The following is a 22,764-nucleotide window of genomic DNA, read 5'->3' as shown; positions in this document are numbered from 1 at the left end:
TAATGGCCGAGGTTCTTTCTAATACCTTGACGAAAGAATTTGAAAAGCACTGATAAATTGTGTCGGAAGACCTCAAAAAATCAAGTGAAGAGGCTTTGGCCCTTATTTGAGCAGCTCTGGGCCAAACTAATCAGACCATTAAAGTCCAGGGAGCACGATCAAAAATATGGAGATGGCCTTATTGGACCACAGCAATCGGATTGCCGTGCTGGAATCTGAACTGATTTTGGTGACCGAAACGAATAGCCAAGATAAATTACCTAGAAAACAGATCCAGAAGACAAAATATCTGGATTGTGGGAATTGAGGGTCCTATGCCGACAGAATACTTCATGGGCATGTTCTGCAAAATGGTGGGTGAGGATAGTTTCACATCCCTGCCTGAATTGGACTGAGGCCCCGTCCTGAAGACCCACTGCGTATGGTGATAGTAAGGTTCCACAGCTTAAAGAAGGTTTTACGATGGGCACACAATGATTTGAAGTGCAAAGGCCACTCCATTAAATTCTATCAGGACATGGGTGTGGAGTTAGCAAAGAGAAGGGAGTCAGGTTCGGGTTTGTCTGCCCGGCTCATCTGAGTAACTTTTGAGGAAAGGTTCTTTCATACGCCGGGAGAGGTGGACTCTTTCATTAAAAGACACAAGTTGGCTGCATTATAATTGGGTTTTTGGCTGTCAACAGGCATGTTGTATTGTTACGTTGTTGGGGTTTCATGTTTGTTCTCAATTTTCTTATTGGATTTGAGTTTTTATAGTTTTTGATTAAAATTGGGGTTTTACACTATTGTGGGATGCTGTTCATTATATTAATATGTAGCTTCCTTTCGGTGCGTAAGTTAAACAGGGTTTTGAAATTTTGTTCTTTATATCTACTTTTCTCTTTTTCCAGCAGGCATCTCCCTGCTAACTAAGGAGGTAGTTAACGGGAGCAGTTTTGGAGAGTTCACTGCAGCTCATTATAGTAGTGTTTCTTTTAAAGATAATGACCTTGGAGTTCTTTTTTTTGTTTGGGTTTGTTAAACATTGTCTTTAGCGTGATGGTAGGTTTGTTTGCCTGGCCCCTATTTGTACTTTGGTGCGGTCGTATTCCATGGCAATGGTGTTGGGGGGAGAGGGATGGGAGTAGTTTGCTGACGGTTTCTATTGATTTTTCTTCTTCCAGTCTTTTGACTTGGTTTGGTGGCCATCTTGGGTGGATCTATTTTCTTTATCTTTTAAGTATCCCTTGGTTAATCTCTCTTGGTAAAAATGGCTGACTCCGGATTGACAGGGAGTGCGAGACCTCCAATTCGTTTGGTCACCTGGAATGTTAGGGGTTTGACTACCCCATGAAAAGATTAAGGGCATTTGATCATCTCAAGAGTTTAAACCCCAATGTGTTTTTGCAAGAGACCCATTTGCAGGTCAGAGATTATATCCAACCTCAATGGTCGACATGTTATTGTCTGTGGCTCCCTGGTGAACACCCCGATTTTCATGGTTAACATTTACCTCCCCACCCAACTGGGATGATACAAATGTTATTAATTCCCTGCTGGCCTCCCTCCCCATTTTAGACTTTCATCAGTTTATTTTAGGTGAGGACCTGAATTGTCCCCTTGACCCTAGATTGGATCGTTCCAAGCCTAAATCTCTTGCACCATCGAGGATGTCCAGGGCTTTGCTGTCTTTCATGATGCAGATGGGGCGTTAGATCCTTGGCGCTTCTTGCACCCAGCGATAAAGTATTTTCTTTTTCTTCACCAATATATTGACGCATTGATTTTTTTTTTTGTTGTAGATATGTCTCTCCTCCCTTCAGTGATAGAATCATAGAATTTACAATGCAGAAGGAGGCCATTCGGCCCATCGAGTCTGCACCGGCTCTTGGAAAGAGCACCCTACCCAAGGTCAACACCTCCACCCTATCCCCATAACCCAGTAACCCCACCCAACACTAAGGGCAATTTTGGACACTAAGGGCAATTTATCATGGCCAATCCGCCTAACCTGCACATCTTTGGACTGTGGGAGGAAACCGGAGCACCCGGAGGAAACCCACGCACACACGGGGAGGATGTGCAGACTCCGCACAGACAGTGACCCAAGCCGGAATCGAACCTGGGACCCTGGAGCTGTGAAGCAATTGTGCTATCCACAAGGCTACCGTGCTGCCCCAGATGGCGGCTGAGTACTCGGCGATCGTTATTTTGGATCATACCCCGCACCATATTGATTTGTCGCTAGAGTCTGGCCCCATCCAATATCCACCTTGGAGATTAGACACACTATTGTGGCATGGGCAACATGGTGGCTCAGTGGTTAGCACTGCTGCCTCACAATACCAGGGACCCCTGTTTGATTCTGATCTTGGGTTACTGTCTGTGTGGAGTTTGCACATTCTCCCCTTGTTATGTGGGTTTCCTCCGGGTGTTCCGGTTTCCTCCCACAGTCCAAAGATATGCAGGTAAGGTGGATTGGTCATGCTAAAATTGCCCCTTAATGTCCAGAAGGTTAGATGGGATTACTGGGTTACGGGAGAGGCGTAGGTTGGGTGTTCGTTCGGAGGGTCAGTGCTGACTCAATGGGCTGAATGGCCACCTTCTGCACAAAGTGATTCTATGATTCTATTGTTAGTGGATACAAATTTTGTGAACATGTGTCCACTGCCATACAGAACTATATAAAATTTAATAAATCCGATTTTCTCTCACCTTCCATGTTATGCGAGGCTCTTAAGGCGATCCTCAGGGGGGAAATGATCTCCGATAGAGCGCATTTGTTGAGGACAACAAGGGAGGAGCAGCAGAGGCTCATGGACTGCACTCTTGAGGTGGATCACCAGTACTCACTTGATCCTACTCCGGAGTTACTGGCAAATAGGAAAAAACTGCACAGTTCGAACTATTGTCGACTAGCAGGGCAGTAAGGCAGTTGCGATGCTCAAGGGGCATGTTTATGAACAGAGGGAGAAGGCCAGTTGCCTTTTGGCTCACCAACTTAAACGGTAGCTCAATCCCAGGAGATGACCCAGAAACTTAATTCGAGCGGCAACCTAGTTTCAATCCCTCCTCAGCTTAATGCAGCTTTTGAATCTTTTTACCATGATCTTTACAGATGAACTTCCTGCGGTTGTGTCAGTCATGTCTGACTTTCTTGTCGGCCTACCCATCCCAACAGTTGAGGTTGATAGGAGCAGTGAGTCAGAATCCCTGTTATCCCCTGATGAAATTTCAAAGTTGATGCAATCTGGCAAAGCCCCTGGTCCGGATGGCTTTCCAATTGAATACTACAAGACGTTTTCGGAGCAGCTTGCACCTTTAATTTTGGACATGTTCAATGATTCCCTTTCCTGGGGGTCGTTGTCCCCGGTCTTCATTCAAGCTTCTATTTTCCTGCCTCTTAAGAGGGACAAAGGTCAACAGAGTGTGGTTCATTATCATACTATCTCGCTTTTAAATGCGGGTGTCAAGGTGCTGGCTCTTCAGCTGGTGCCTTGCCTCCTAAATATAGAACAAAGAACTAAGAAAATTACAGCACAGGAACAGGCCCTTCGGCCCTACCAGCCTGCGCCGATCCAGATCCTTTATCTAAACCTGTCGCCTATTTTCCAAGGATCTACTTCCCTCTGTTCCCCGCCCGTTCATATATCTGTCCAGATGCACCTTAAATGATGCTATCGTGCCCGCCTGTACCACCTCCGCTGGCAAAGCGTTTCAGGCACCCACCACACTCTGTGTAAAAAAACTTTCCACGCACATCTCCCTTAAACTTTCCCCCTCTCACCTTGAAATCGTGACCCCTTGTAATTGACACCCCCACTCTTGGAAAAAGCTTGTTGCTATCCACCCTGTCCATACCTCTCATAATTTTGTCGACCTCAATCAGGTCCCCCCTCAACCTCCGTCTTTCCAACAAAAACAATCCTAATCTACTCAACCTTTCTTCATAGCTAGCGCCCATCATACCAGGCAACATCCTGGTGAACCTCCTCTGCACCCTCTCTAAAGCATCCACATTCTTCTGGTAATGTGGCGACCAGAACTGCACGCAGTATTCCAAATGTGGCCTAACCAAAGTCCTATACAACTGTAACATGACCTGCTGACTCTTGTACTCAATACCCCGTCCGATAACGGCAAGCATGCTGTATGCCTTCTTGACCACTCTACTGACCTGCGTTGCCACCTTCAGGGTACAATGGACCTGAACTCCTAGATCTCTCTGTACATCAATTCTCCCCAGGACTCTTCCATTGACCGTATAGTCTGCTCTTGAATTAGATCTTCCAAAATGCATCACCTCACATTTGCCTGGATTGAACTCCATCTGCCATTTCTCTGCCCAACTCTCCAATCTATCTATATTTTGCTGTATTCTCTGACAGTCCTCCTCGCTATATGCAACTCCACCAATCTTAGTATCATCTGCACACTTGCTAATCAGACCACCTATTCTTTCGCCCAGATCATTTATGTACATCACAAACAACAGTGATCCGAGCACGGATCCCTGTGGAACACCACTAGTCACCTTTCTCCAAGCAGGGGCTTGGGAACCTGAATTGTAGCACCAGTAAACAGGAGGTTGAGAGTAGTGAGGTCATGAGTATGGTTTCAAAGTTGCAGGAGTGTACCGGCAGGCAGGAAGGTGGTTTATAGTGTGTCTTCATCGATGCCAGGAGCATTCGGAATAAGGTGGGTGAACTTGCGGCATGGGTTGTTCCTGGGTCTTCGATGTTGTGGCCATTTCGGAGACATGGATGGAGCAGGGACAGGAATGGTTGTTCCAGGTGCCGGGGTTTAGATATTTCAGTAAGCTCAGGGAATGTGGTAAAAGAGGAGGAGGGGTGGCATTGTTAGTCAAGGACAGTATTACGGTGGCAGAAAGGACGTTTGATGAGGACTCGTCTACTGAGGTAGTATGGGCTGAGGTTAGAAACAGGAAAGGAGAGGTCACCCTGTTAGGGGTTTTCTATAGGCCTCCGAAAAGTTCCAGAGATGTAGAGGAAAGGATTGCAAAGATGAGTCTGGATAGGAGCGAAAGCAACAGAGTAGTTGTTGTGGGGGACTTTAACTTTCCAAATATTGACTGGAAACGCTATAGTTCGAGTACGTTAGATGGGTCTGTTTTTGTCCAATGGGTTTCCCGACACAGTATATAGATATGCCAACGAGAGGCGAGGCCATATTGGATTTCGTACTGGGTAATGAACCAGGACATGTGTTTGATTTGGAGGTAGGTGAGCACTTTGGTGATAGTGACCACAATTCGATTAAGTTAACTTTAGTGATGGAAAGGGATAGGTATATACCGCAGGGCAGGAGTTATATCTGGGGGAAAGGCAATTATGATGCGATGAGGCAAGACTTGGGATGCATCGGATGGAGAGGAAAACTGCAGGAGATGGGCACAATGGAAATGTGGAGCTTGGTCAAGGAACAGCTACTGCGTGTCCTTGATAAGTATGTACCTGTCAGACAGGGAGGAAGTGGTCGAGCAAGGGAACCGTGGTTTACTAAAGCAGTCGAAACACTTGTCAAGAGGAAGAAGGAGGCTTATGTAAAGATGAGACATGAAGGTTCAGTTAGGGCGCTCGAGAGTTACAAGTTAGCTAGCAAGGACCTAAAAAGAGAGCTAAGCAGAGCCAGGAGGAGGCATGAGAAGTCTTTGGCAGGTAGGATCAAGGATAACCCTAAAGCTTTCTATAGATATGTCAGGAATAAACAAATGACTAGGGTAAGAGTAGGGCCAGTCAAGGACAGTAGCGGGAAGTTGTGCTTGGAGTCTGAAGAGATAGGAGAGGTGCTAAATGAATATTTTTCGTCAGTATTCACACAGGAAAAAGACAATGTTGTCGAGGAGAATACTGCGATTCAGGCCACTAGACTAGAAGGGCTTGCGGTTCATAAGGAGGAGGTGTTAGCAATTCTGGAAAGTGTGAAAATAGATAAGTCCCCTCGGCTGGATGGGATTTATCCTAGGATTCTCTGGGAAGCTAGGGAGGAGATTGCTGAGCCTTTGGCTTTGATCTTTAAGTCATCCTTGTCTACAGGAATAGTGCCAGAAGACTGGAGGATAGAAAATGTTGTCCCCTTGCTCAAGAAAGGGAGTAGAGACAACCTCGTAACTATAGACCAGTGAGCCTTACTTCTGTTGTGGGCAAAATCTTGGAAAGGTTTATAAGAGAGAGGGTGTATAATCTGGAAAGGAATAATTTGATCAGGGATAGTCAACACGGTTTTGTGAAGGGTAGGTCGTGCCTCACAAACCTTACTAAGTTCTTTGAGAAGGTGACCAAACAGGTGGATGAGGGTAAAGCAGTTGATATGGTGTATACGGATTTCAGTAAAGCGTTTGATAAGGTTCCCCACGGTAGGCTACTGCAGAAAATACGGAGGCATGGGATTCAGGGTGATTTAGCAGTTTGGATCCGAAACTGGCTAGCTGGAAGACGACAAAGGGTGGTGGTTGATGGGAAATGTTCATACTGGAGCCCAGTTACTAGTGGTGTACCACAAGGATCTGTTTTGGGGCCACTGCTGTTTGTAATTTTTATAAATGACCTGGAGGAGGGCGTAGAACGATGGGTGAGTAAATTTGCAGATGATACTAAAGTCGGCGGAGTTGTTGTCAGTGCGGAAGGATGTTACAAGTTACAGAGGGACATAGATAAGCTGCAGCGCTGGGCTGAGAGGTGGCAAATGGAGTTTAATGCAGAAAAGTGTGAGGTGATTCATTTTGGAAGGAATAACAGGGAGACAGAGTACTGGGCTAATGGTAAGATTCTTGGCAGTGTGGATGAGCAGAGAGATCTCGGTGTCCATGTACATAGATCCCTGAAAGTTGCCACCCAGGTTGAGAGGGTTGTTAAGAAAGCGTACGGTGTGTTAGCTTTTATTGGTAGAGGGATTGAGTTTCGGAGCAATGAGGTCATGTTGCAGCTGTACAAAACTCTGGTGCGGCCGCATTTGGAGTATTGCGTGCAATTCTGGTCGCCGCATTATAGGAAGAATGTGGAAGCATTGGAAATGGTGCAGAGGAGATTTACCAGAATGTTGCCTGGTATGGAGGGAAGATCTTATGAGGAAAGGCTGGAGGGACTTGAGGCTGTTTTCGTTAGAGAGAAGGTTAAGAGGTGACTTAATTGAGGCATACAAGATGATCAGAGAATTGGATAGGGTGGACAGTTTTTTACTCGGATGGTGATGTCTCGCACGAGGGGACATAGCTTTGAATTGAGGGGAGATAGATATAGGACAGATGTCAGAGGTAGGTTCTTTACGCAAAGAGTAGTGAGGCCATGGAATGCCCTACCTGCTACAGTAGTGGACTCACCAACACTAAGGGCATTCAAATGGTCATTGGATAGACATATGGACGATAAGGGAATAGTGTAGATGGGCTTTAGAGTGGTTTCACAGGTTGGCGCAACATCGAGGGCCGAAGGGCCTGTACTGCGCTGTAATGTTCTATTTTGAGACACTCCCTTCCACCACTACTCTCTGTCTCCTGTTGCCCAGCCAGTTCTTTACCCATCTAGCTAGTACACCCTGAACCCCATACGACTTCACTTTTTCCATCAACCTGCCATGGGAAACTTTATCAAAACGCCTTACTGAAGTCCATGTATATGACATCTACAGCCCTGCCGTCATCAATTAACATTGTCACTTCCTCAAAGAATTCTATTAGGTTTGTAAGACATGACCTTCCCTGCACAAAACCATGCTGCCTATCACTGATAAGTCTATTTTCTTCCAAATGTGAATAGATCCTATCCCTCAGTATCTTCTCCAACGGTTTGCTTACCACTGACGTCAAGCTCGCAGGTCTATAATTCCCTGGATTATCCCTGCTACCCTTCTTAAACAAAGGGACAACATTAGCAATTCTCCAGTCCTCTGGGACCTCACCCGTGCTCAAGGATGCTGCAATGATATCTGTTAAGGCCCCAGCTATTTCATCCCTCGCTTCCCTTAGTAACTTGGGATAGATCCCATCCGGACCTGGGGACTTGTCCACCTTAATGCCTTTTAGAATACCCAAAACATCCCCCTTCCTTATGCCGACTTGACCTAGAGTATTTAAACATCCATCCCTAGCCTCAACATCCGTCATGTCCCTCTCCTTGGTGAATGCCGATGCAAAGTACTCGTTAAGAATCTCACCCATTTCCTCTGACTCCAGGCAAAAATTCCCTCTTTTGTCTTTGAGTGGGCCAATCCTTTCTCTAGTTACCCTCTTGCTCCTTATATACGAATAAAAGGCTTTGGGATTTTCCTTAACCATGTTAGCCAAAGATATTTCATGACCCCGTTTAGCCCTCTTTATTGCACGTTTGAGATTTGTCCTACTTTCCCGATATTCCTCCAAAACTTCATCAGTTTTAAGTCGCCTAGATCTTACGTATGCTTCCTTTTTCATCTTACCTAGTCTCACAATTCCACCCGTCATCCGTGGTTCCCTAATCTTGCCATTTCTAGCCCTCATCTTCACAGGGAAATGTCTGTCCTGCACTCTAATCAACCTTTCCTTAAAAGACTCCCACGTTTCAAATGTGGATTTACCCTTAAACAGCTGCTCCCAATCCACATTCCCTAGCTCCTGCCGAATTTTGTTATACTTGGCCTTTCCCCAATTTAGCACTCTTCCTTTAGAACAAAGAACAAAGAAATGTACAGCACAGGAACAGGCCCTTCGGCCCTCCAAGCCCGTGCCGACCATGCTGCCCGACTAAACTACAATCTTCTACACTTCCTGGGTCCGTATCCCTCTATTCCCATCCTATTCATGTATTTGTCAAGATGCCCCTTAAATGTCACTATCGTCCCTGCTTCCACCATCTCCTCCGGTAGCGAGTTCCAGGCACCCACTACCCTCTGCGTAAAAAACTTGCCTCGTACATCTACTCTAAACCTTGCCCCTCTCACCTTAAACCTATGCCCCCTAGTAATTGACCCCTCTACCTCGGGGAAAAGCCTCTGACTATCCACTCTGTCTATGCCCCTCATAATTTTGTAGACCTCTATCAGGTCGCCCCTCAACCTCCTTCGTTCCAGTGAGAACAAACCGGGTTTATTCAACCGCTCCTCATAGCTAATGCCCTCCATACCAGGCAACTTTCTGGTAAATCTCTTCTGCACCCTCTCTAAAGCCTCCACATCCTTCTGGTAGTGTGGCAACCAGAATTGAAGACTATACTCCAAGTGTGGCCTAACTTAAGGTTCTATACAGCTGCAACATGACTTGCCAATTCTTATACTCGATGCCTCGGCCAATGAAGGCAAGCATGCCATATGCCTTCTTGACTACCTTCTGCACCTGTGTTGCCCCTTTCAGTGACCTGTGGACCTGTACTCCTAGATCTCTTTGACTTTCAATACTCTTGAGGGTTCTACCATTCACTGTATATTCCCTACCTGCATTAGACCTTCCAAAATGCATTACCTCACATTTGTCCGGATTTAACTCCATCTGCCATCTCTCCGCCCAAGTCTCCAAACAATCTAAATCCTGCTGTATCCTCTGACAGTCCTCATCGCTATCCACAATTCCACCAACCTTTGTGTCGTCTGCAAATTTACTAATCAGACCAGTTACATTTTCCTCCAAATCATTTATATATACTACAAACAGCAAAGGTCCCAGCACTGATCCCTGTGGAACACCACTGGTCACAGCCCTCCAATTAGAAAAGCATCCTTCCATTGCTACTCTCTGCCTTCTATGACCTAGCCAGTTCTGTATCCACCTTGCCAGCTCACCCCTGATACCGTGTGACTTCGCCTTTTGTACTAGTCTACCATGAGGGACCTTGTCAAAGGCCTTACTGAAGTCCATATAGACAACATCCACTGCCCTACCTGCATCAATCATCTTAGTGACCTCCTCGAAAAACTCAAGTTAGTGAGACACGACCTCCCCTTCACAAAACCATGCTGCCTCTCACTAATACGTCCATTTGCTTCCAAATGGGAGTAGATCCTGTCTCGAAGAATTCTCTCCAGTAATTTCCCTACCACTGAAGTAAGGCTCACCGGCCTGTAGTTCCCTGGATTATCCTTGCTACCCTTCTTAAACAGAGGAACAACATTGGCTATTCTCCAGTCCTCCGGGACATCCCCTGAAGACAGCGAGGATCCAAAGATTTCTGTCAAGGCCTCAGCAATTTCCTCTCCAGCCTCCTTCAGTATTCTGGGGTAGATCCCATCAGGCCCTGGGGACATATCTACCGTACTATTTTTTAAGACACCCAACACCTCGTCATTTTGGATCTCAATGTGACCCAGGCTATCTACACACCCTTCTCCAGACTCAACATCTACCAATTTCTTCTCTTTAAATGAATACTTTGCATCAGTATTCACCAGTACCTCACCCATTTCCTCTGGCTCCACACATAGATTCCCTTGCGTATCCTTCAGTGGGCCAACCTTTTCCCTGGCTACCCTCTTGCTTTTTATGTACGTGTAAAAAGCCTTGGGATTTTCCTTAAACCTATTTGCCAATAACTTTTTGTGACCCCTTCTAGCCCTCCTGACTCCTTGCTTAAGTTCCTTCCTACTTTCCTTATATTCCACGCAGGCTTAGTCTGTTCCCAGCCTTTTAGCCCTGACAAATGCCTCCTTTTTCTTTTTGACGAGGCCTACAATATCTCTCGTTATCCAAGGTTCCCGAAAATTGCCGTGTTTATCCTTCTTCCTCGCAGGAACATGCCGGTCCTGAATTCCTTTCAACTGACACTTGAAAGTCTCCCACATGTCAGATGTTGATTTGCCCTCAAACATCCGCCCCCAATCTATGTTCTTCAGTTCCCGCCTAATATTGTTATAATTAGCCTTCCCCCAATTTAGCACATTCATCCTAGGACCACTCTTATCCTTGTCCACCAGTACTTTAAAACTTACTGAATTGTGGTCACTGTTACCAAAATGCACCCCTACTGAAACATCTACCACCTGTCCGGGCTCATTCCCCAATACCAGGTCCAGTACCGCCCCTTCCCTAGTTGGACTGTCTACATATTGTTTTAAGAAGCCCTCCTGGATGCTCCTTACAAACTCCGCCCCGTCTAAGCCCCTGGCACTAAGTGAGTCCCAGTCAATATTGGGGAAGTTGAAGTCTCCCATCACCACAACCCTGTTGTTTTTACTCTTTTCCAAAATCTGTCTATCTATCTGCTCCTCTATCTCCCGCTGGCTGTCGGGAAGCCTGTAGTAAACCCCCAACATTGTGACTGCACCCTTCCTATTTCTGATCTCTACCCATATAGCCTCACTGCCCTCTGAGGTGTCCTCCCGCAGTACAGCTGTGATATTCTCCCTAACCAGTAGCGCAACTCCGTCTCCCCCTTTATCCCGCCTGAAACATCTAAATCCTGGAACGTTTAGCTGCCAATCCTGCCCTTCCCTCAGCCAGGTCTCTGTAATGGCAACAACATCATAGTTCCAAGTACTAATCCAAGCTCGAAGTTCATCTGCCTTACCCACAATACTTCTTGCATTAAAACATATGCTTTAGGACCACTCTCGTCTTTGTCCATGAGTATTCTAAAACTTATGGAATTGGGATCGCTATTCCCAAAGTAATCACCGACTGAAACTTCAACCACCTGGCCGGGATCATTCCCCAATATCAGGTTCAGTATGGCCCCTTCCCGAGTTGGACTATTTACATACTGCTCTAAAAAAACTCTCCTGGATGCTGCTTACAAATTCTGCTCCATCTACGCCTCCAACACTACATGAGTCCCATTCAATGTTGGGGAAGTTAAAATCTCCCATCACGACCATCCTATTGCTCCTACATTTTTCTATAATCTGTCTACATATTTGTACCTCTACTTCACGCTCGCTTTTGGGAGGCCTGTAGTAAAGTCCCAACAATGTTACTGCACCCTTCCTATTTCTTAGCTCTACCCATATTGCCTCAGTGCTCGAATCCACCATCATGCCCTCCTTAATCACAGCGGTGATATCATCTCTGACCAGTCATGCAACTCCTCCACCCCTTTTACCTCCCTCTCTATCCCTCCTGAAGCATCTATACCCTGGTATATTTAGTTGCCAGTCTTGCCCTTCCCTCAACCAAGTCTCAGTAATACCAATAACATCATATTCCCAGGTACTAATCCAAGCCCTAAATTCATCTGCCTTACCTGCTGCACTTCTCGCATTAAAACAAATGCACCTCAGACCACCTATCCCTTTGCGTTCATCATCTCTTCCCTGTCTACTCTTCCCCTTAGTCACATTGAGTTTATTATCTAGTACCTTACTGGCTTTAGTTGCCGCCTCTTTACTGACCTCTAACTTCCTAATCTGGTTCCCATCCCCCTGGCACATTAGTTTAAAACCTCCTCAACAGTGTTCGCAAAAGCACCCCCTAGGACATTGGTTCCAGTCCTGCCCAGGTGTAGACCATCCGATTTGTAATGGTCCCACCGCCTCCAGAACCGGTTCCAATGTCCCGAAATCTGAACCCCTCCTTCCTGCACCATCTCTCAAGCCACGTATTCATTCTGACTATTCTTGACTTTCTACTCTGACTGTCTCGTGGCACTGGTAGCAATCCTGAGATTACTACCTTTGAGGTCCTACTTTTTAACTTATCTCCTAACTCCCTAAATTCTGATTGTAGGACCTCATCCCGTTTTTTGCCTATATGCACCACGACAACTGGCTGTTCACCTCCCCCTTCAATACCCGTGCACCCGGGAGGCAACATACCATTCGCGAGTCTAGTTTTTGACGACAGAAGTGCCGGTCTACTCCTCGTACGATTGAATCCCCTATGAATATAGCCCTGCCAGTCTTTTTCCCGCCCTTCTGTGCAGCAGAGCCAGCCACGGTGCCATGAGCCTGGCTACTACTGCCTTCCCCTGGTGAGTCATCTCTCCCAACAGTATCCAAAACGATATACCTGTTTTGGAGGGAAATGACTGACCGCAGGGGACACCTGCACTGCCTTCCTGCTCTTTCTCTGCCTTTTGGTCACCCATTCCCTGTCTCCCTCACCAATCCTAATCTGCGGTGTGACCAACTCACTGAACGTGCTCTCCACGACCTCCTCAGCATCGCAGATGCTCCAAATTGAGGCCATCCACAGCTCCAGAGCCGTCATGCGGTCTAACAGGAGCTGAAGCTGGACACACTTCCCACACATGAAGGAGTCAGGGGCATCGGCCGGGTCCCTGAACTCCCACATTGAGCACGAGCATAACACGGGTCTGGGATCTCCTGCCATTTTTACACTTTACCTTAACTGATTACAAATATAATATCAAATAATGAATAAGTGAAAGGAATAAAGATTTTACTTACCAACACACTAAGCGTTACATTTCACCCAGGTACTGCTAATTGGAGCACATTCCTTACCACCCAATCAGGTCACTGCTTTGCTGTGATGTCACTCTTCACGGTAAATTTTTAAAGAGGTAAACTTACCTTCCCGACAGACCCCTGGCCACTGCCCCCGCCGAAAATCTGAAGGCCGCTTCGCCGGCATTTGTGCCCCGCCGCTCTCTTATCCTGTGTCCCCGCCGCTGTCCTCGCACTCTTTCACCGGGTCCCCGCCGCTCTCCTCGTGCTCTTTCACTGGGTCCCCGCCGCTCTTTCACTGTGTCCCCGCCGCTCTCCTCGCGCTCTTTCACTGTGTCCCCGCCGCTCTCCTCGCGCTCTTTCACTGTGTCTCCGCCGCTCTCCTCGTGCTCTTACCCTGTGTCCCCGCCGCTCTCCTCGTGCTCTTTTATCCTGTGTCCCTGCCGCTCTCCTCGCGCTCTTTCACTGTCCCCGCTGCTCTCCTCGCGCTCTTTCACTGTGTCCCCGCCGCTCTCCTCGCGCTCTTTTATCCTGTGTCCCCAAATATAGTGTTGGAGGATCAAACAGGCTTCATGTAGGGCCGCCAATTGTCGGCCAATACACGTCACCTGTTAAATGTTGCCTTTTTCCTCCCTCCTCAGTGTCCTAACCAGAGGTGATAGTACCTCTTGATGGTGAAAAGTCAATTGAAGTGTGGAATGGAAGTAGTTGAGGTTCTTGAAGCTTTGGTTTTGACCAAAAATTTATTTATTGGATTCGTCTGTTGTATGAGACCCCCACTGCCAGAGTTTGTACAAACGCCTTGAATTCTGATTATTTTGTTTTGAATAAGGGCACGAGGCAGGGCTGTCCACTGTCCCTAATCCTGAGTGCGCTGGCTCTATAGCGCTGAAGTCCTTCAGAGGGAGGAGGATTAGTTGGGGAGGGGTGGAACATCCAGTGGCCCTTTACGCGGATGACCTACTTCTTTATATTACGGATCCAGCCCCCTCCATAGATGACATAATGAAGTTGCTTAGCACCTTTGGCTCATTCTCTGGGTACAAATTGAACTTGGGCAAGAGTGAATGTTTCCCGGTTAACCCCCCTGGGAGATGAGCCCAACTGGAGATGTTACCTTTTCGCCTTGCTAAGACAATTTTCTGCTATCTGGGAGGCTGGGTGGCCCATAACAGGGACTCACTTCATACATTAAATTAGACCAGTCTGTTTAGCAGCATCAAAGCAGATTTGCAGAGGTGGAACAACCTCTCCTTATCCTTGGCGGGTAGGGTTCAAACTATCAAAATAACATGCTCCCGGGGTTTATTTTTCTTTGTGTCTCCCCATTTTTCTCCCAAAATCCTTCCCCCCCCCCCCCCCCCCCCCCCAAGGTCAACAAACTGATATCCTTTTTTATTTGGGCGGGTAAGACTCCTAGAATCTGTAGTGTTCTGCTCCAAAGGGGTACACAGTCGGGGCGCTGGCCTTCCCCAATTTATTGTTTTATTACTGGGCACTTAACATTCAAAACATATTGTTGTGGTTTAGCGATCCCGGGTCCATTTGGGGACAAATGGGAGCTTGTTCTTGCACCACATCTAGTCTTCATGTAATAATTACTGCACTTTGTCCTTTTCCCCTGCTAGATTTTCCACAAAGGTCGTCTCCTCCCTTAGAATTTGGAACCAGTTTAGACAGCATTTCAAGCTCCTTTCCATGTCTTCACTTGCCTCCATTTACAATAATTACCTCCTACCTGTTGGTTTGGACTTGATATTTAAACCTTGGGAGGTGAAGGTACAGGAGCGGTTTGAGGACCCGTTCGTGGAGGGGAGATTTGCCAGTTTTGGGCAGTTAGCTAAGAAATTCCAGCTGGCCAATTCCAGTTTTTTTGGGTATTTCCAACTTCATGATTTTTCACAAATCTTTTCCTTTGGCACCACCGTTTTCCCGATGAAGAAGACTCTATCTCTGGCTAGGTCTGACGGTGGGACTATTTCAAAACTATATGGTCATATCCTTTCAATGGATTCTGCTCTGTTGAGTGTGTGAATTGGGTCCCATTCTGAATGGTGAGTTGTGGAGTGTGGCCCTTCATAGGGTCAATTCCACGTCTTCATGTATTCGGCTGAGCCTGATTCGGTTTAAGGTATTGTACAGGATGCACTTGACCAGGGCAAGGATGAAGCAGGTTCTTCCCTGGTTTTGAGCAGTGTGAGCACTATTCTCTTGGGCCAACTAACATTTGCATATGCTCTGCCTCAAAGGCTTCTGGGCTTCATTCCATGTAAATTTGGATCTGTGTCCTCTGGTGGCCATATTTGGGGTGTCGATGATGCAGACTGGGGTAAAGGCAGATGTCCTTTCCTTTGCCTCATTGATATCTTGGAGGCGAATATTGCTTGGTTGGAGGTCTCCCGCTCCACCTAGTGCCTGTTTGGCAGGGTGCCTTAAGGTCATGTTCACCATCGGGGGTCAGTGGAGAGGTTCTACCTAAGATAGGAGCTAGTCAGTTGTTAGAGGGTAGAGGTTAGTCTTTGTAGTTAAGTTAATTAGGTGTTGTTTTGATTGTAATGTTTTGCCTTTTTTTTCCTGTTTGATTGTTATGAGTTGTATTGACTGTTCTGAAAAACTTCTTAATAAACATTTTTTCCTTTTTCCAGATTCCAAAAAAAATGTTTATTACGTCTTTCATAATAGTCAATACAACTACTTTTTGCTACTTTTCAGTCTGATGGAAACTTTCCAGAATCTAGTCAATTTTGTAATATCAGCACCAACACATCCACTACCTCATTAGCTACCTCTTTTAAGATCCTAAGATGAAGTTCATCTGGACTCAGACTTGTCAGCTCGCAGTTCCTTCCGTTTGCTCAGTACTGCTTCCTTACTGATTGTAATTTCACCAAGTTCCTCTCTCCCTTCAACCTCTGTTTTACAGCTATTACGGAATGTTTTTTGTATCCTCCTACAGTGAAGCCAGGAGCATAACATTTGTTCATATCATCTGTTATTCCCTTATTATCGACATTTAACTCCCCATGGTAAATCTCTCGAGGACCAACACTCTATGCTTATTCTTTTCCTGTAGGTACCTGTAGAAACTCGGGCTTTTAATTTCTTTCTCCTTATTAATATTTTAGTCATTCTCTGCCATTCTTTATAGTTTGACCAATCATCTGACCCACCATTCATCTTTTGAGAAGTTATATCATTTTTGTTTAAGTTTGATGCTTTCTTTAACTACTTTAGTTAACCTTGATGGTAGGTCCTTCTCTTAGAATTCTCCTTTATTCTTATTTTGAGTATTCTGAAATATCCCCTTAAATTTTTGCCATTGCCTCTCTATTGATCTGTCCCCTAGCCTAGTATCCAAGTTCACTTTAGCTAGCTCAGTTTTCTTGCCCACATAGTTGCTCTTATTTAAATTTAAAACACTAGTCTAAGACAAACTCTTCTCCCTTTCAAACTTGATGTACAATTTCATCACGTTGGGGTTGCTGTTACCTAGGGGTGCCTTCACTCTGAGGTTATTAATCCTGTCACATCACAATACCAAGTCTAATATAACCTGATCTCTGGTTGGTCCAGAATGTGCTGCTCTATCGCAAAAGTATCCTATGAATTCCTCATCCAGGCTACCACTGCCAATCTGATTTTTCCAGTTTATATGCAGTGTTGCTCTTTTGGCACCGGAGTAAGGTTGCCAATTAATAATGGTGCTCTTTTTAATGAGTGGAATACTATCCCACCAATGTCAACAATAATGTTGCCAAATTAACTAGATATGGCAATTATTAATGATAATATTGCTTTTCAGAGTCGCTAGGTATCAAATGATTACCGGATATCGATCAAAGACCAAACAACCAGTTAGTCAGTTCAAGTTTAAAGATAGTTTATTTACACACAAGGATTACTTCGACATGCAACATAAAACACTACAAGTTAAACTACAATAACCTATACTTAACTTCAGGGCAACCGGCTCTTTGCAGATGAACAAGGCCTTTGTTCGGATCTTGCGTGGCTGGGTAGAAGAAGTGGCTTCATTTCTGCTGGGCTCATCCGTCGGGTAGCGATCGTTGGTCTTGAACTTGTCTTCTGGTCGTAATGGTTTTAGGCATAGGCCGGGGCCAAGAGAGACCGAACACATGGCTGTGTCTCTTTTCATCTCTCTGGGATTTCGCGCTCTTTGGGGCGGTCCTTGACTTTGGACACAATAATTCGATAGGCTTTGATCACTGCCTTCGATTTTGGCCAATAAAGGGGCGGGTGCCTTGATGGTTGGGTGTGTCCTGAGCGGTCATTGACCTTGGCTGTTTGGGCTTTCTTAGCAAAGGGAGTGGCGCCGGTTAGTCTGCATCTGTATTGGTTACCTGAGTACAGTCCTTTTGTTCTGGGGATATGGGCCATTAGAATGCAAACAAGCAGGGGTTTCGATCGCATCTAGCTATCTGGGTTGCAAATACACACACAAGCTCTGAGTGTGTCTGAGTCCTGGGTTGACCATAATTCCCATGGTCCTTTGCAGGTGGCCATCTGAGATGGCTACAGCAGAATAAAATCACCCATGATTATTGCCTTGATTATTGCCATCTGTTTATCACAAGCACCCAATACCTCCTCTTGTATACTTTGTGGTTACAGTTAGGGGATCTGAAGGCCTCTTCCACTAGTGACTTCTTTGCCTGACTAATCCTCATCTCCGCCCAAACCAATTCTACATCCTGATCTCCTGAACCAAGGTCATCTCTGACTATTGCACTAAATGCATCTTGATTAACATCGCTATCCCTCCATCTTTACCTAGATCCCATTTAATCTTGAATGTCACATCCCTCAAACATTCAGCATCCATCCTCGTGATCCTGCAGCCATGCCTCCATAATGGTTATTGATAATATTTATTTACTTCAATGTCCACTTTCAATGCATTTACCTTTTTAAAATATATTTAGAGTACCCAATTATTTTTTCCAATTAAGGAGCAATTTAGCTTGGCCAATTCACCTACACTGCACATCTTTCTGGGTTGTGGGGTGAGACCCACGCAGACATGGGGAGAATGTGCGAACTCCACACGAACCATGACCCGGGACCGTGATTGAACCCAGGTCCTCGGTGCCGTGAGCCAGCAGTGCTAACCACTGTGCCGCCGTGCTGCTGTAATGCATTTACTTTTTTACGAATGCTATGCATATTCAGATACAGAACTTTTAGTGAAATTAGTTGTTACAAAGACAAAACCTAAGATTATTTACACCTTCAAACTTCCAACATCTCGGCTTTGGACCTCCTTTTGACTTGACGTTTCTGTATCTACTACATCATCACCTCCACCTTTGATACCCTAGTCTCTAATAAAACCATTACACTCACGCCCTGGTTGTTCTCCCAGTACAGTACTCACTCCACTCCCTCAAGTACAAGGGACACAGACTTGAACCGATATGACAAGACAGCTGATTTAGCCATTCACTGCCAAATGTGGCTGGACACACGATGCACAATTGCTCCCTGCTCTCATCTGTGGATGTGTTCACTATTCCAGAATAATTCTGGAACACATAAATAATTCCTACTTTATTTTCTCTACTGCAATTGTCATCTTATTTCCTCTACCCTGTCTCCTCCACCTTCATCTCCAACAATATGTGTGGACCTCATGGACTACCTTGTCACTAAGATAGCGACCATTCAATCAGTTGTCTCTGCTATTTATCTCCCTCCTACTACCCCACCGAACTGAACTTTCTCTGCATCCTCACCTCTCTGCCCTACCCCTAAACTTGCATCTTTCTGTAATTTATCTGCCTTCTCTTCCCATGCCATTTCTGAACTCATTTTATATTTGGTCCGAGACCCACCACTTGTTCGCTTAACCCTTTTCCCATTAAACTGCTGACCACCCAACTGCTCTTCCAGGCCCCCGTATTAGCTGACATTTCTAACAGTTCTCTTTCATCAGGAACTACCCTTTTCTTCTTTAAATCTGCCATTCCTCTCCACAAAGTAGTCTCGTCAAACTGTTTGCCACATCTCTAACCTCCCTTTACTCGTAAGTCTTTAATTGTTGCCTACCAAATCCATGCCCTTTTCCTATCTGATTTTGACCCGGCCACTTTACCAAAATGCCTCAGGCGCGACCCAAATGACATCCTCTGTGGCTGTAATAGAGGTAAACTATCCCTCTTCATTCTTCTTGACCGTCTAAACAGTGTTTATCACATCATTCTCCTCCAACCCCTCCCCATGGTTATCCAGATGATGAAACTGGTTCAATTCATGACTAATTGTAGCCAGATATCACTTGCAATGACTTTTCTTCCTGTTCCTTCACCATTTCCCTTGTTCCTCAGGATCTATGTATGGCCTGTTCCTTGCTGTTATCTACAAGCTAACCCTCGTGCCATTATCTAAAAACATAGCATTTTTCTGCATGGTTGCTGATGACACCCAGCTCTACCTCAGTCACATCTGTCCTGTCATTCCCACAGTTGATTAAATCATCAGATTGCATGTCCAACATCTCCTTCCAGAATTACTTCCATAATCTCTGTGCCTCTTTTGCCTTCTTTAAATACTCCTTAAAACCTACCTTTTTCCAACCTTTGGCCATCTGCCCTAATATAGCCTAATGTGGTTGGTGTCAAATTTTGCTTTATAATGTTCCTGTGAAAGTACCTTGGGATGTTTTATTATGTTAAAGGTGCTTTATAAATACAAGTTGTTACTTTGGTTATTTGTCCACAAATTGCTGTTTCCCGCCATGACATTAGTAACTACAAAGAAGTATTTTGTTATTGAGTGTCTCTACATATGCAAATAATGGGGCCAAACACCGTTTGAGGCTCCCTTTACAGTGTTGGTTACCAGTAAAACCAGACATTGTTCATAGAATTTACAGTGCAGAAGGAGGCCATTCGGCCCATCGAGTCTGCACCGGCTCTTGGAAAGAGCACCCTACCCAAGGTCAACACCGCCACCCTATCCCCATAACCCAGTATCCCCACCCAACACTAAGGCCAATTTTGGACACGAAGGGCAATCTATCATGGCCAATCCACCTAACCCGCACATCCTTGGACTGTGGGAGGAAACCGGAGCAGCCGGAGGAAACCCACGCACACACGGGGAGGATGTGCAGACTCCGCACAGACAGTGACCCAAGCCAGAATCGAACCTGGGACCCTGGAGCTGTGAAGCTTCCTACCAAAAAGGTATGTTCTTGGCTATTTTCTTTCCTGAATGTGGAGTCAAGGGGAGCATGACTGCTACTCCCAATGCCACAATCAAAGAATGCAGTTTCCAACCTCCCTCGCAACATAGACTCCAGTCCCATCCTGGGACTCTGATTCCTCTCTTCAGACCCACCAAATCACCAGTCTGGTCTCTTCTCCCCCTCTGGCATCAGATGTTCCAACCCAACACTGCCCTCCCAAATTCTGTTCTCCCCAAACCCAGCCTCTGTTTCTCTCTCCCTCGCTGACAAAATAAGCTCATCACTTTTGAGTGCCTCTGGGCCCTTTGCCTCCAGGTTCATAGCAAAGCAAAATTATGTTGCAAATGACTAATCGTAACAGTACTTGAAGTTCGCAAATGACTAATCGTAACAGTACTTGAAGTTCCCATCATTTTATATTAACCGTGCCCCAAATTGATCCAAGAACTTGAAACTCTCAACACTCCAGTCGGTACCAGCAGATTGTTAATTTTTTCTCAGTTGATGTTCTGGAATATCAGAATGTCATGAATCCACACTAGTCTTGATCACCCAGGAGCTCCCAGAAGGCTAAAACCCTGTTAGAATTGAAAAGTAGGGGAGTTATGCAAAATCTGTATTGGACCTTGGTAAGATCACATTTGTGAGTACTATAAGCTTCTGGTCGCCATATTATAAAACGGATATAGAGGCACTGGAGAGGGTGCAGAGAAGATTTTAAAGGGTGGCATTAGAAATGTGCGGGAATATATATCAGGAAAGCATTGACAGATTGGGTATCGTCTCTCTTGAAAAAAGGAAGTTCGGGGTGACCTAAATTAAGCCATTAAAATTATTAAAGTTTTTGATAGGGCGAATAGAGAGTAAATGTTTCCACTTGTTAGGAAGAGGATAACAATTGCCATCATTACAAAATAGTCACCAAGAAATCAAATAGAGAATTCAGAAGTTGAGAAACCCAAAGAGCAGTGAGAATGTGGAACTCACTACCACAGGGAGTGGTTAAAGTGAATTGTACAATTGCATTTAAGGGGAAGCAAGACAAGCATATGAAGGAAATATAGAGTATTACAATGAAAGATAGATTTAGGTGAGGAAAGATGGGAGGAAGCTGTAGTAGAGCATAAACACCAATATGGACTGGTTGGGCTGACTGGCCTGTGCCACATATCCTATGTATGTAGTTTGAGATGTCTTGAAGTTGTTAAAGAAGCTATATAAATTAAAGTTGTTTCCTTCAATGCAGTGATGGTAACAAGATAATTGAATTTAACAATGGACAAAGAGAAATACACACATCAAACTACAAAAGACGAGAGTACCCCGATGGAACTGTTAAAACAGTGTTTGTAAATGGTCAGCAAGAAACAAAATACAGCTCGGGAAGAGTAAGAATCAAAGACAAGGAAGGAAATGTAATTATGGACAGTAAACCGCAGTAATTAAGTCTTTAAAACATAAGTCCACTGTATCTGAACATTGGTTTAATTAAATGTATTTACACAGAATCTAGCATTGTACTATATAACTATATTTCATATGTTAGTAAATTGTCTTTTTTGTTTGTTTTCTATATGTAAATACTTAGTACTAGAACAATTGAGGTTTAACATAAATCAAAGTGCCTGTGACAAAATTATGATATGGAAGTTTAAATCTTTATAAAATCGAAGTATGTTATACACTGTGTGAGATCATCATTCTTTGAGTTAATCTGCTTGCACTTGATAAAGTGAACCAAATAACGTGGACCCCACTGTAAAGCTTCTCCTTTAGCGCACATAGTATGGATCAAACTGTTGACATTGCTGTGATATTATAGACAATTTATTTTTGACTGAAAAGCCTATTTTTCTGTATAAAACAATTTACCCTTATGTTTTACAAATTTATAACTGAAGACCTCTCAACACAATCTTTCTGTGCCAACGCATCTTCCCACTGATGAACCATACTTGGCGGCGTGCTCAGTCAGTTTATAATTCTTTGCCAGAGACTGCAATAATTTGGGATTGGATTAATTACCTAATCTAGTTACCATTCTTGCAGCTATGAGAAGAACAGGTGCTAAATTGCATGAAGCAGGGGAAATGAAGGCGGATCATACAATGGATTTTTAAGGTGGGAGATGTCAGAATTGTACAAGTGTGATTGAGACAGCGCAGTAACTACCCTAGCTGCACATGCATTGTTTGTTGGTTCATTAGCCACAACTTTGCTTCCCCCATTTACTCCCAAGGTATCAACTTTAG

The 22,764-nt window shown here is 45.0% G+C and overlaps 1 protein-coding gene across 2 annotated transcripts in view; it reads left to right on the top strand.

Moving 5' to 3' along the window:
- Positions 1–22,194, top strand: part of cpap (centrosome assembly and centriole elongation protein) — a 168,013-nt gene extending 145,819 nt beyond the window's left edge. For both annotated transcript variants that reach the window (XM_072476807.1, XM_072476808.1), the window contains exon 18: positions 21,759–22,194. In XM_072476807.1, the coding sequence (XP_072332908.1) occupies positions 21,759–21,954 (196 nt within the window). In that variant the 3' untranslated portion in view covers positions 21,955–22,194. The remainder of the gene's footprint in view (positions 1–21,758) is intronic.
- Positions 22,195–22,764: the final 570 nt, after the last annotated feature.

This window comes from Scyliorhinus torazame, chromosome 15, assembly GCF_047496885.1.
Source record: "Scyliorhinus torazame isolate Kashiwa2021f chromosome 15, sScyTor2.1, whole genome shotgun sequence".
NCBI lineage: Eukaryota > Metazoa > Chordata > Chondrichthyes > Carcharhiniformes > Scyliorhinidae > Scyliorhinus > Scyliorhinus torazame.
The sequence above is the reverse complement of the archived record's forward strand: the minus strand, read 5'-3'. Positions and strand labels throughout refer to the sequence as shown.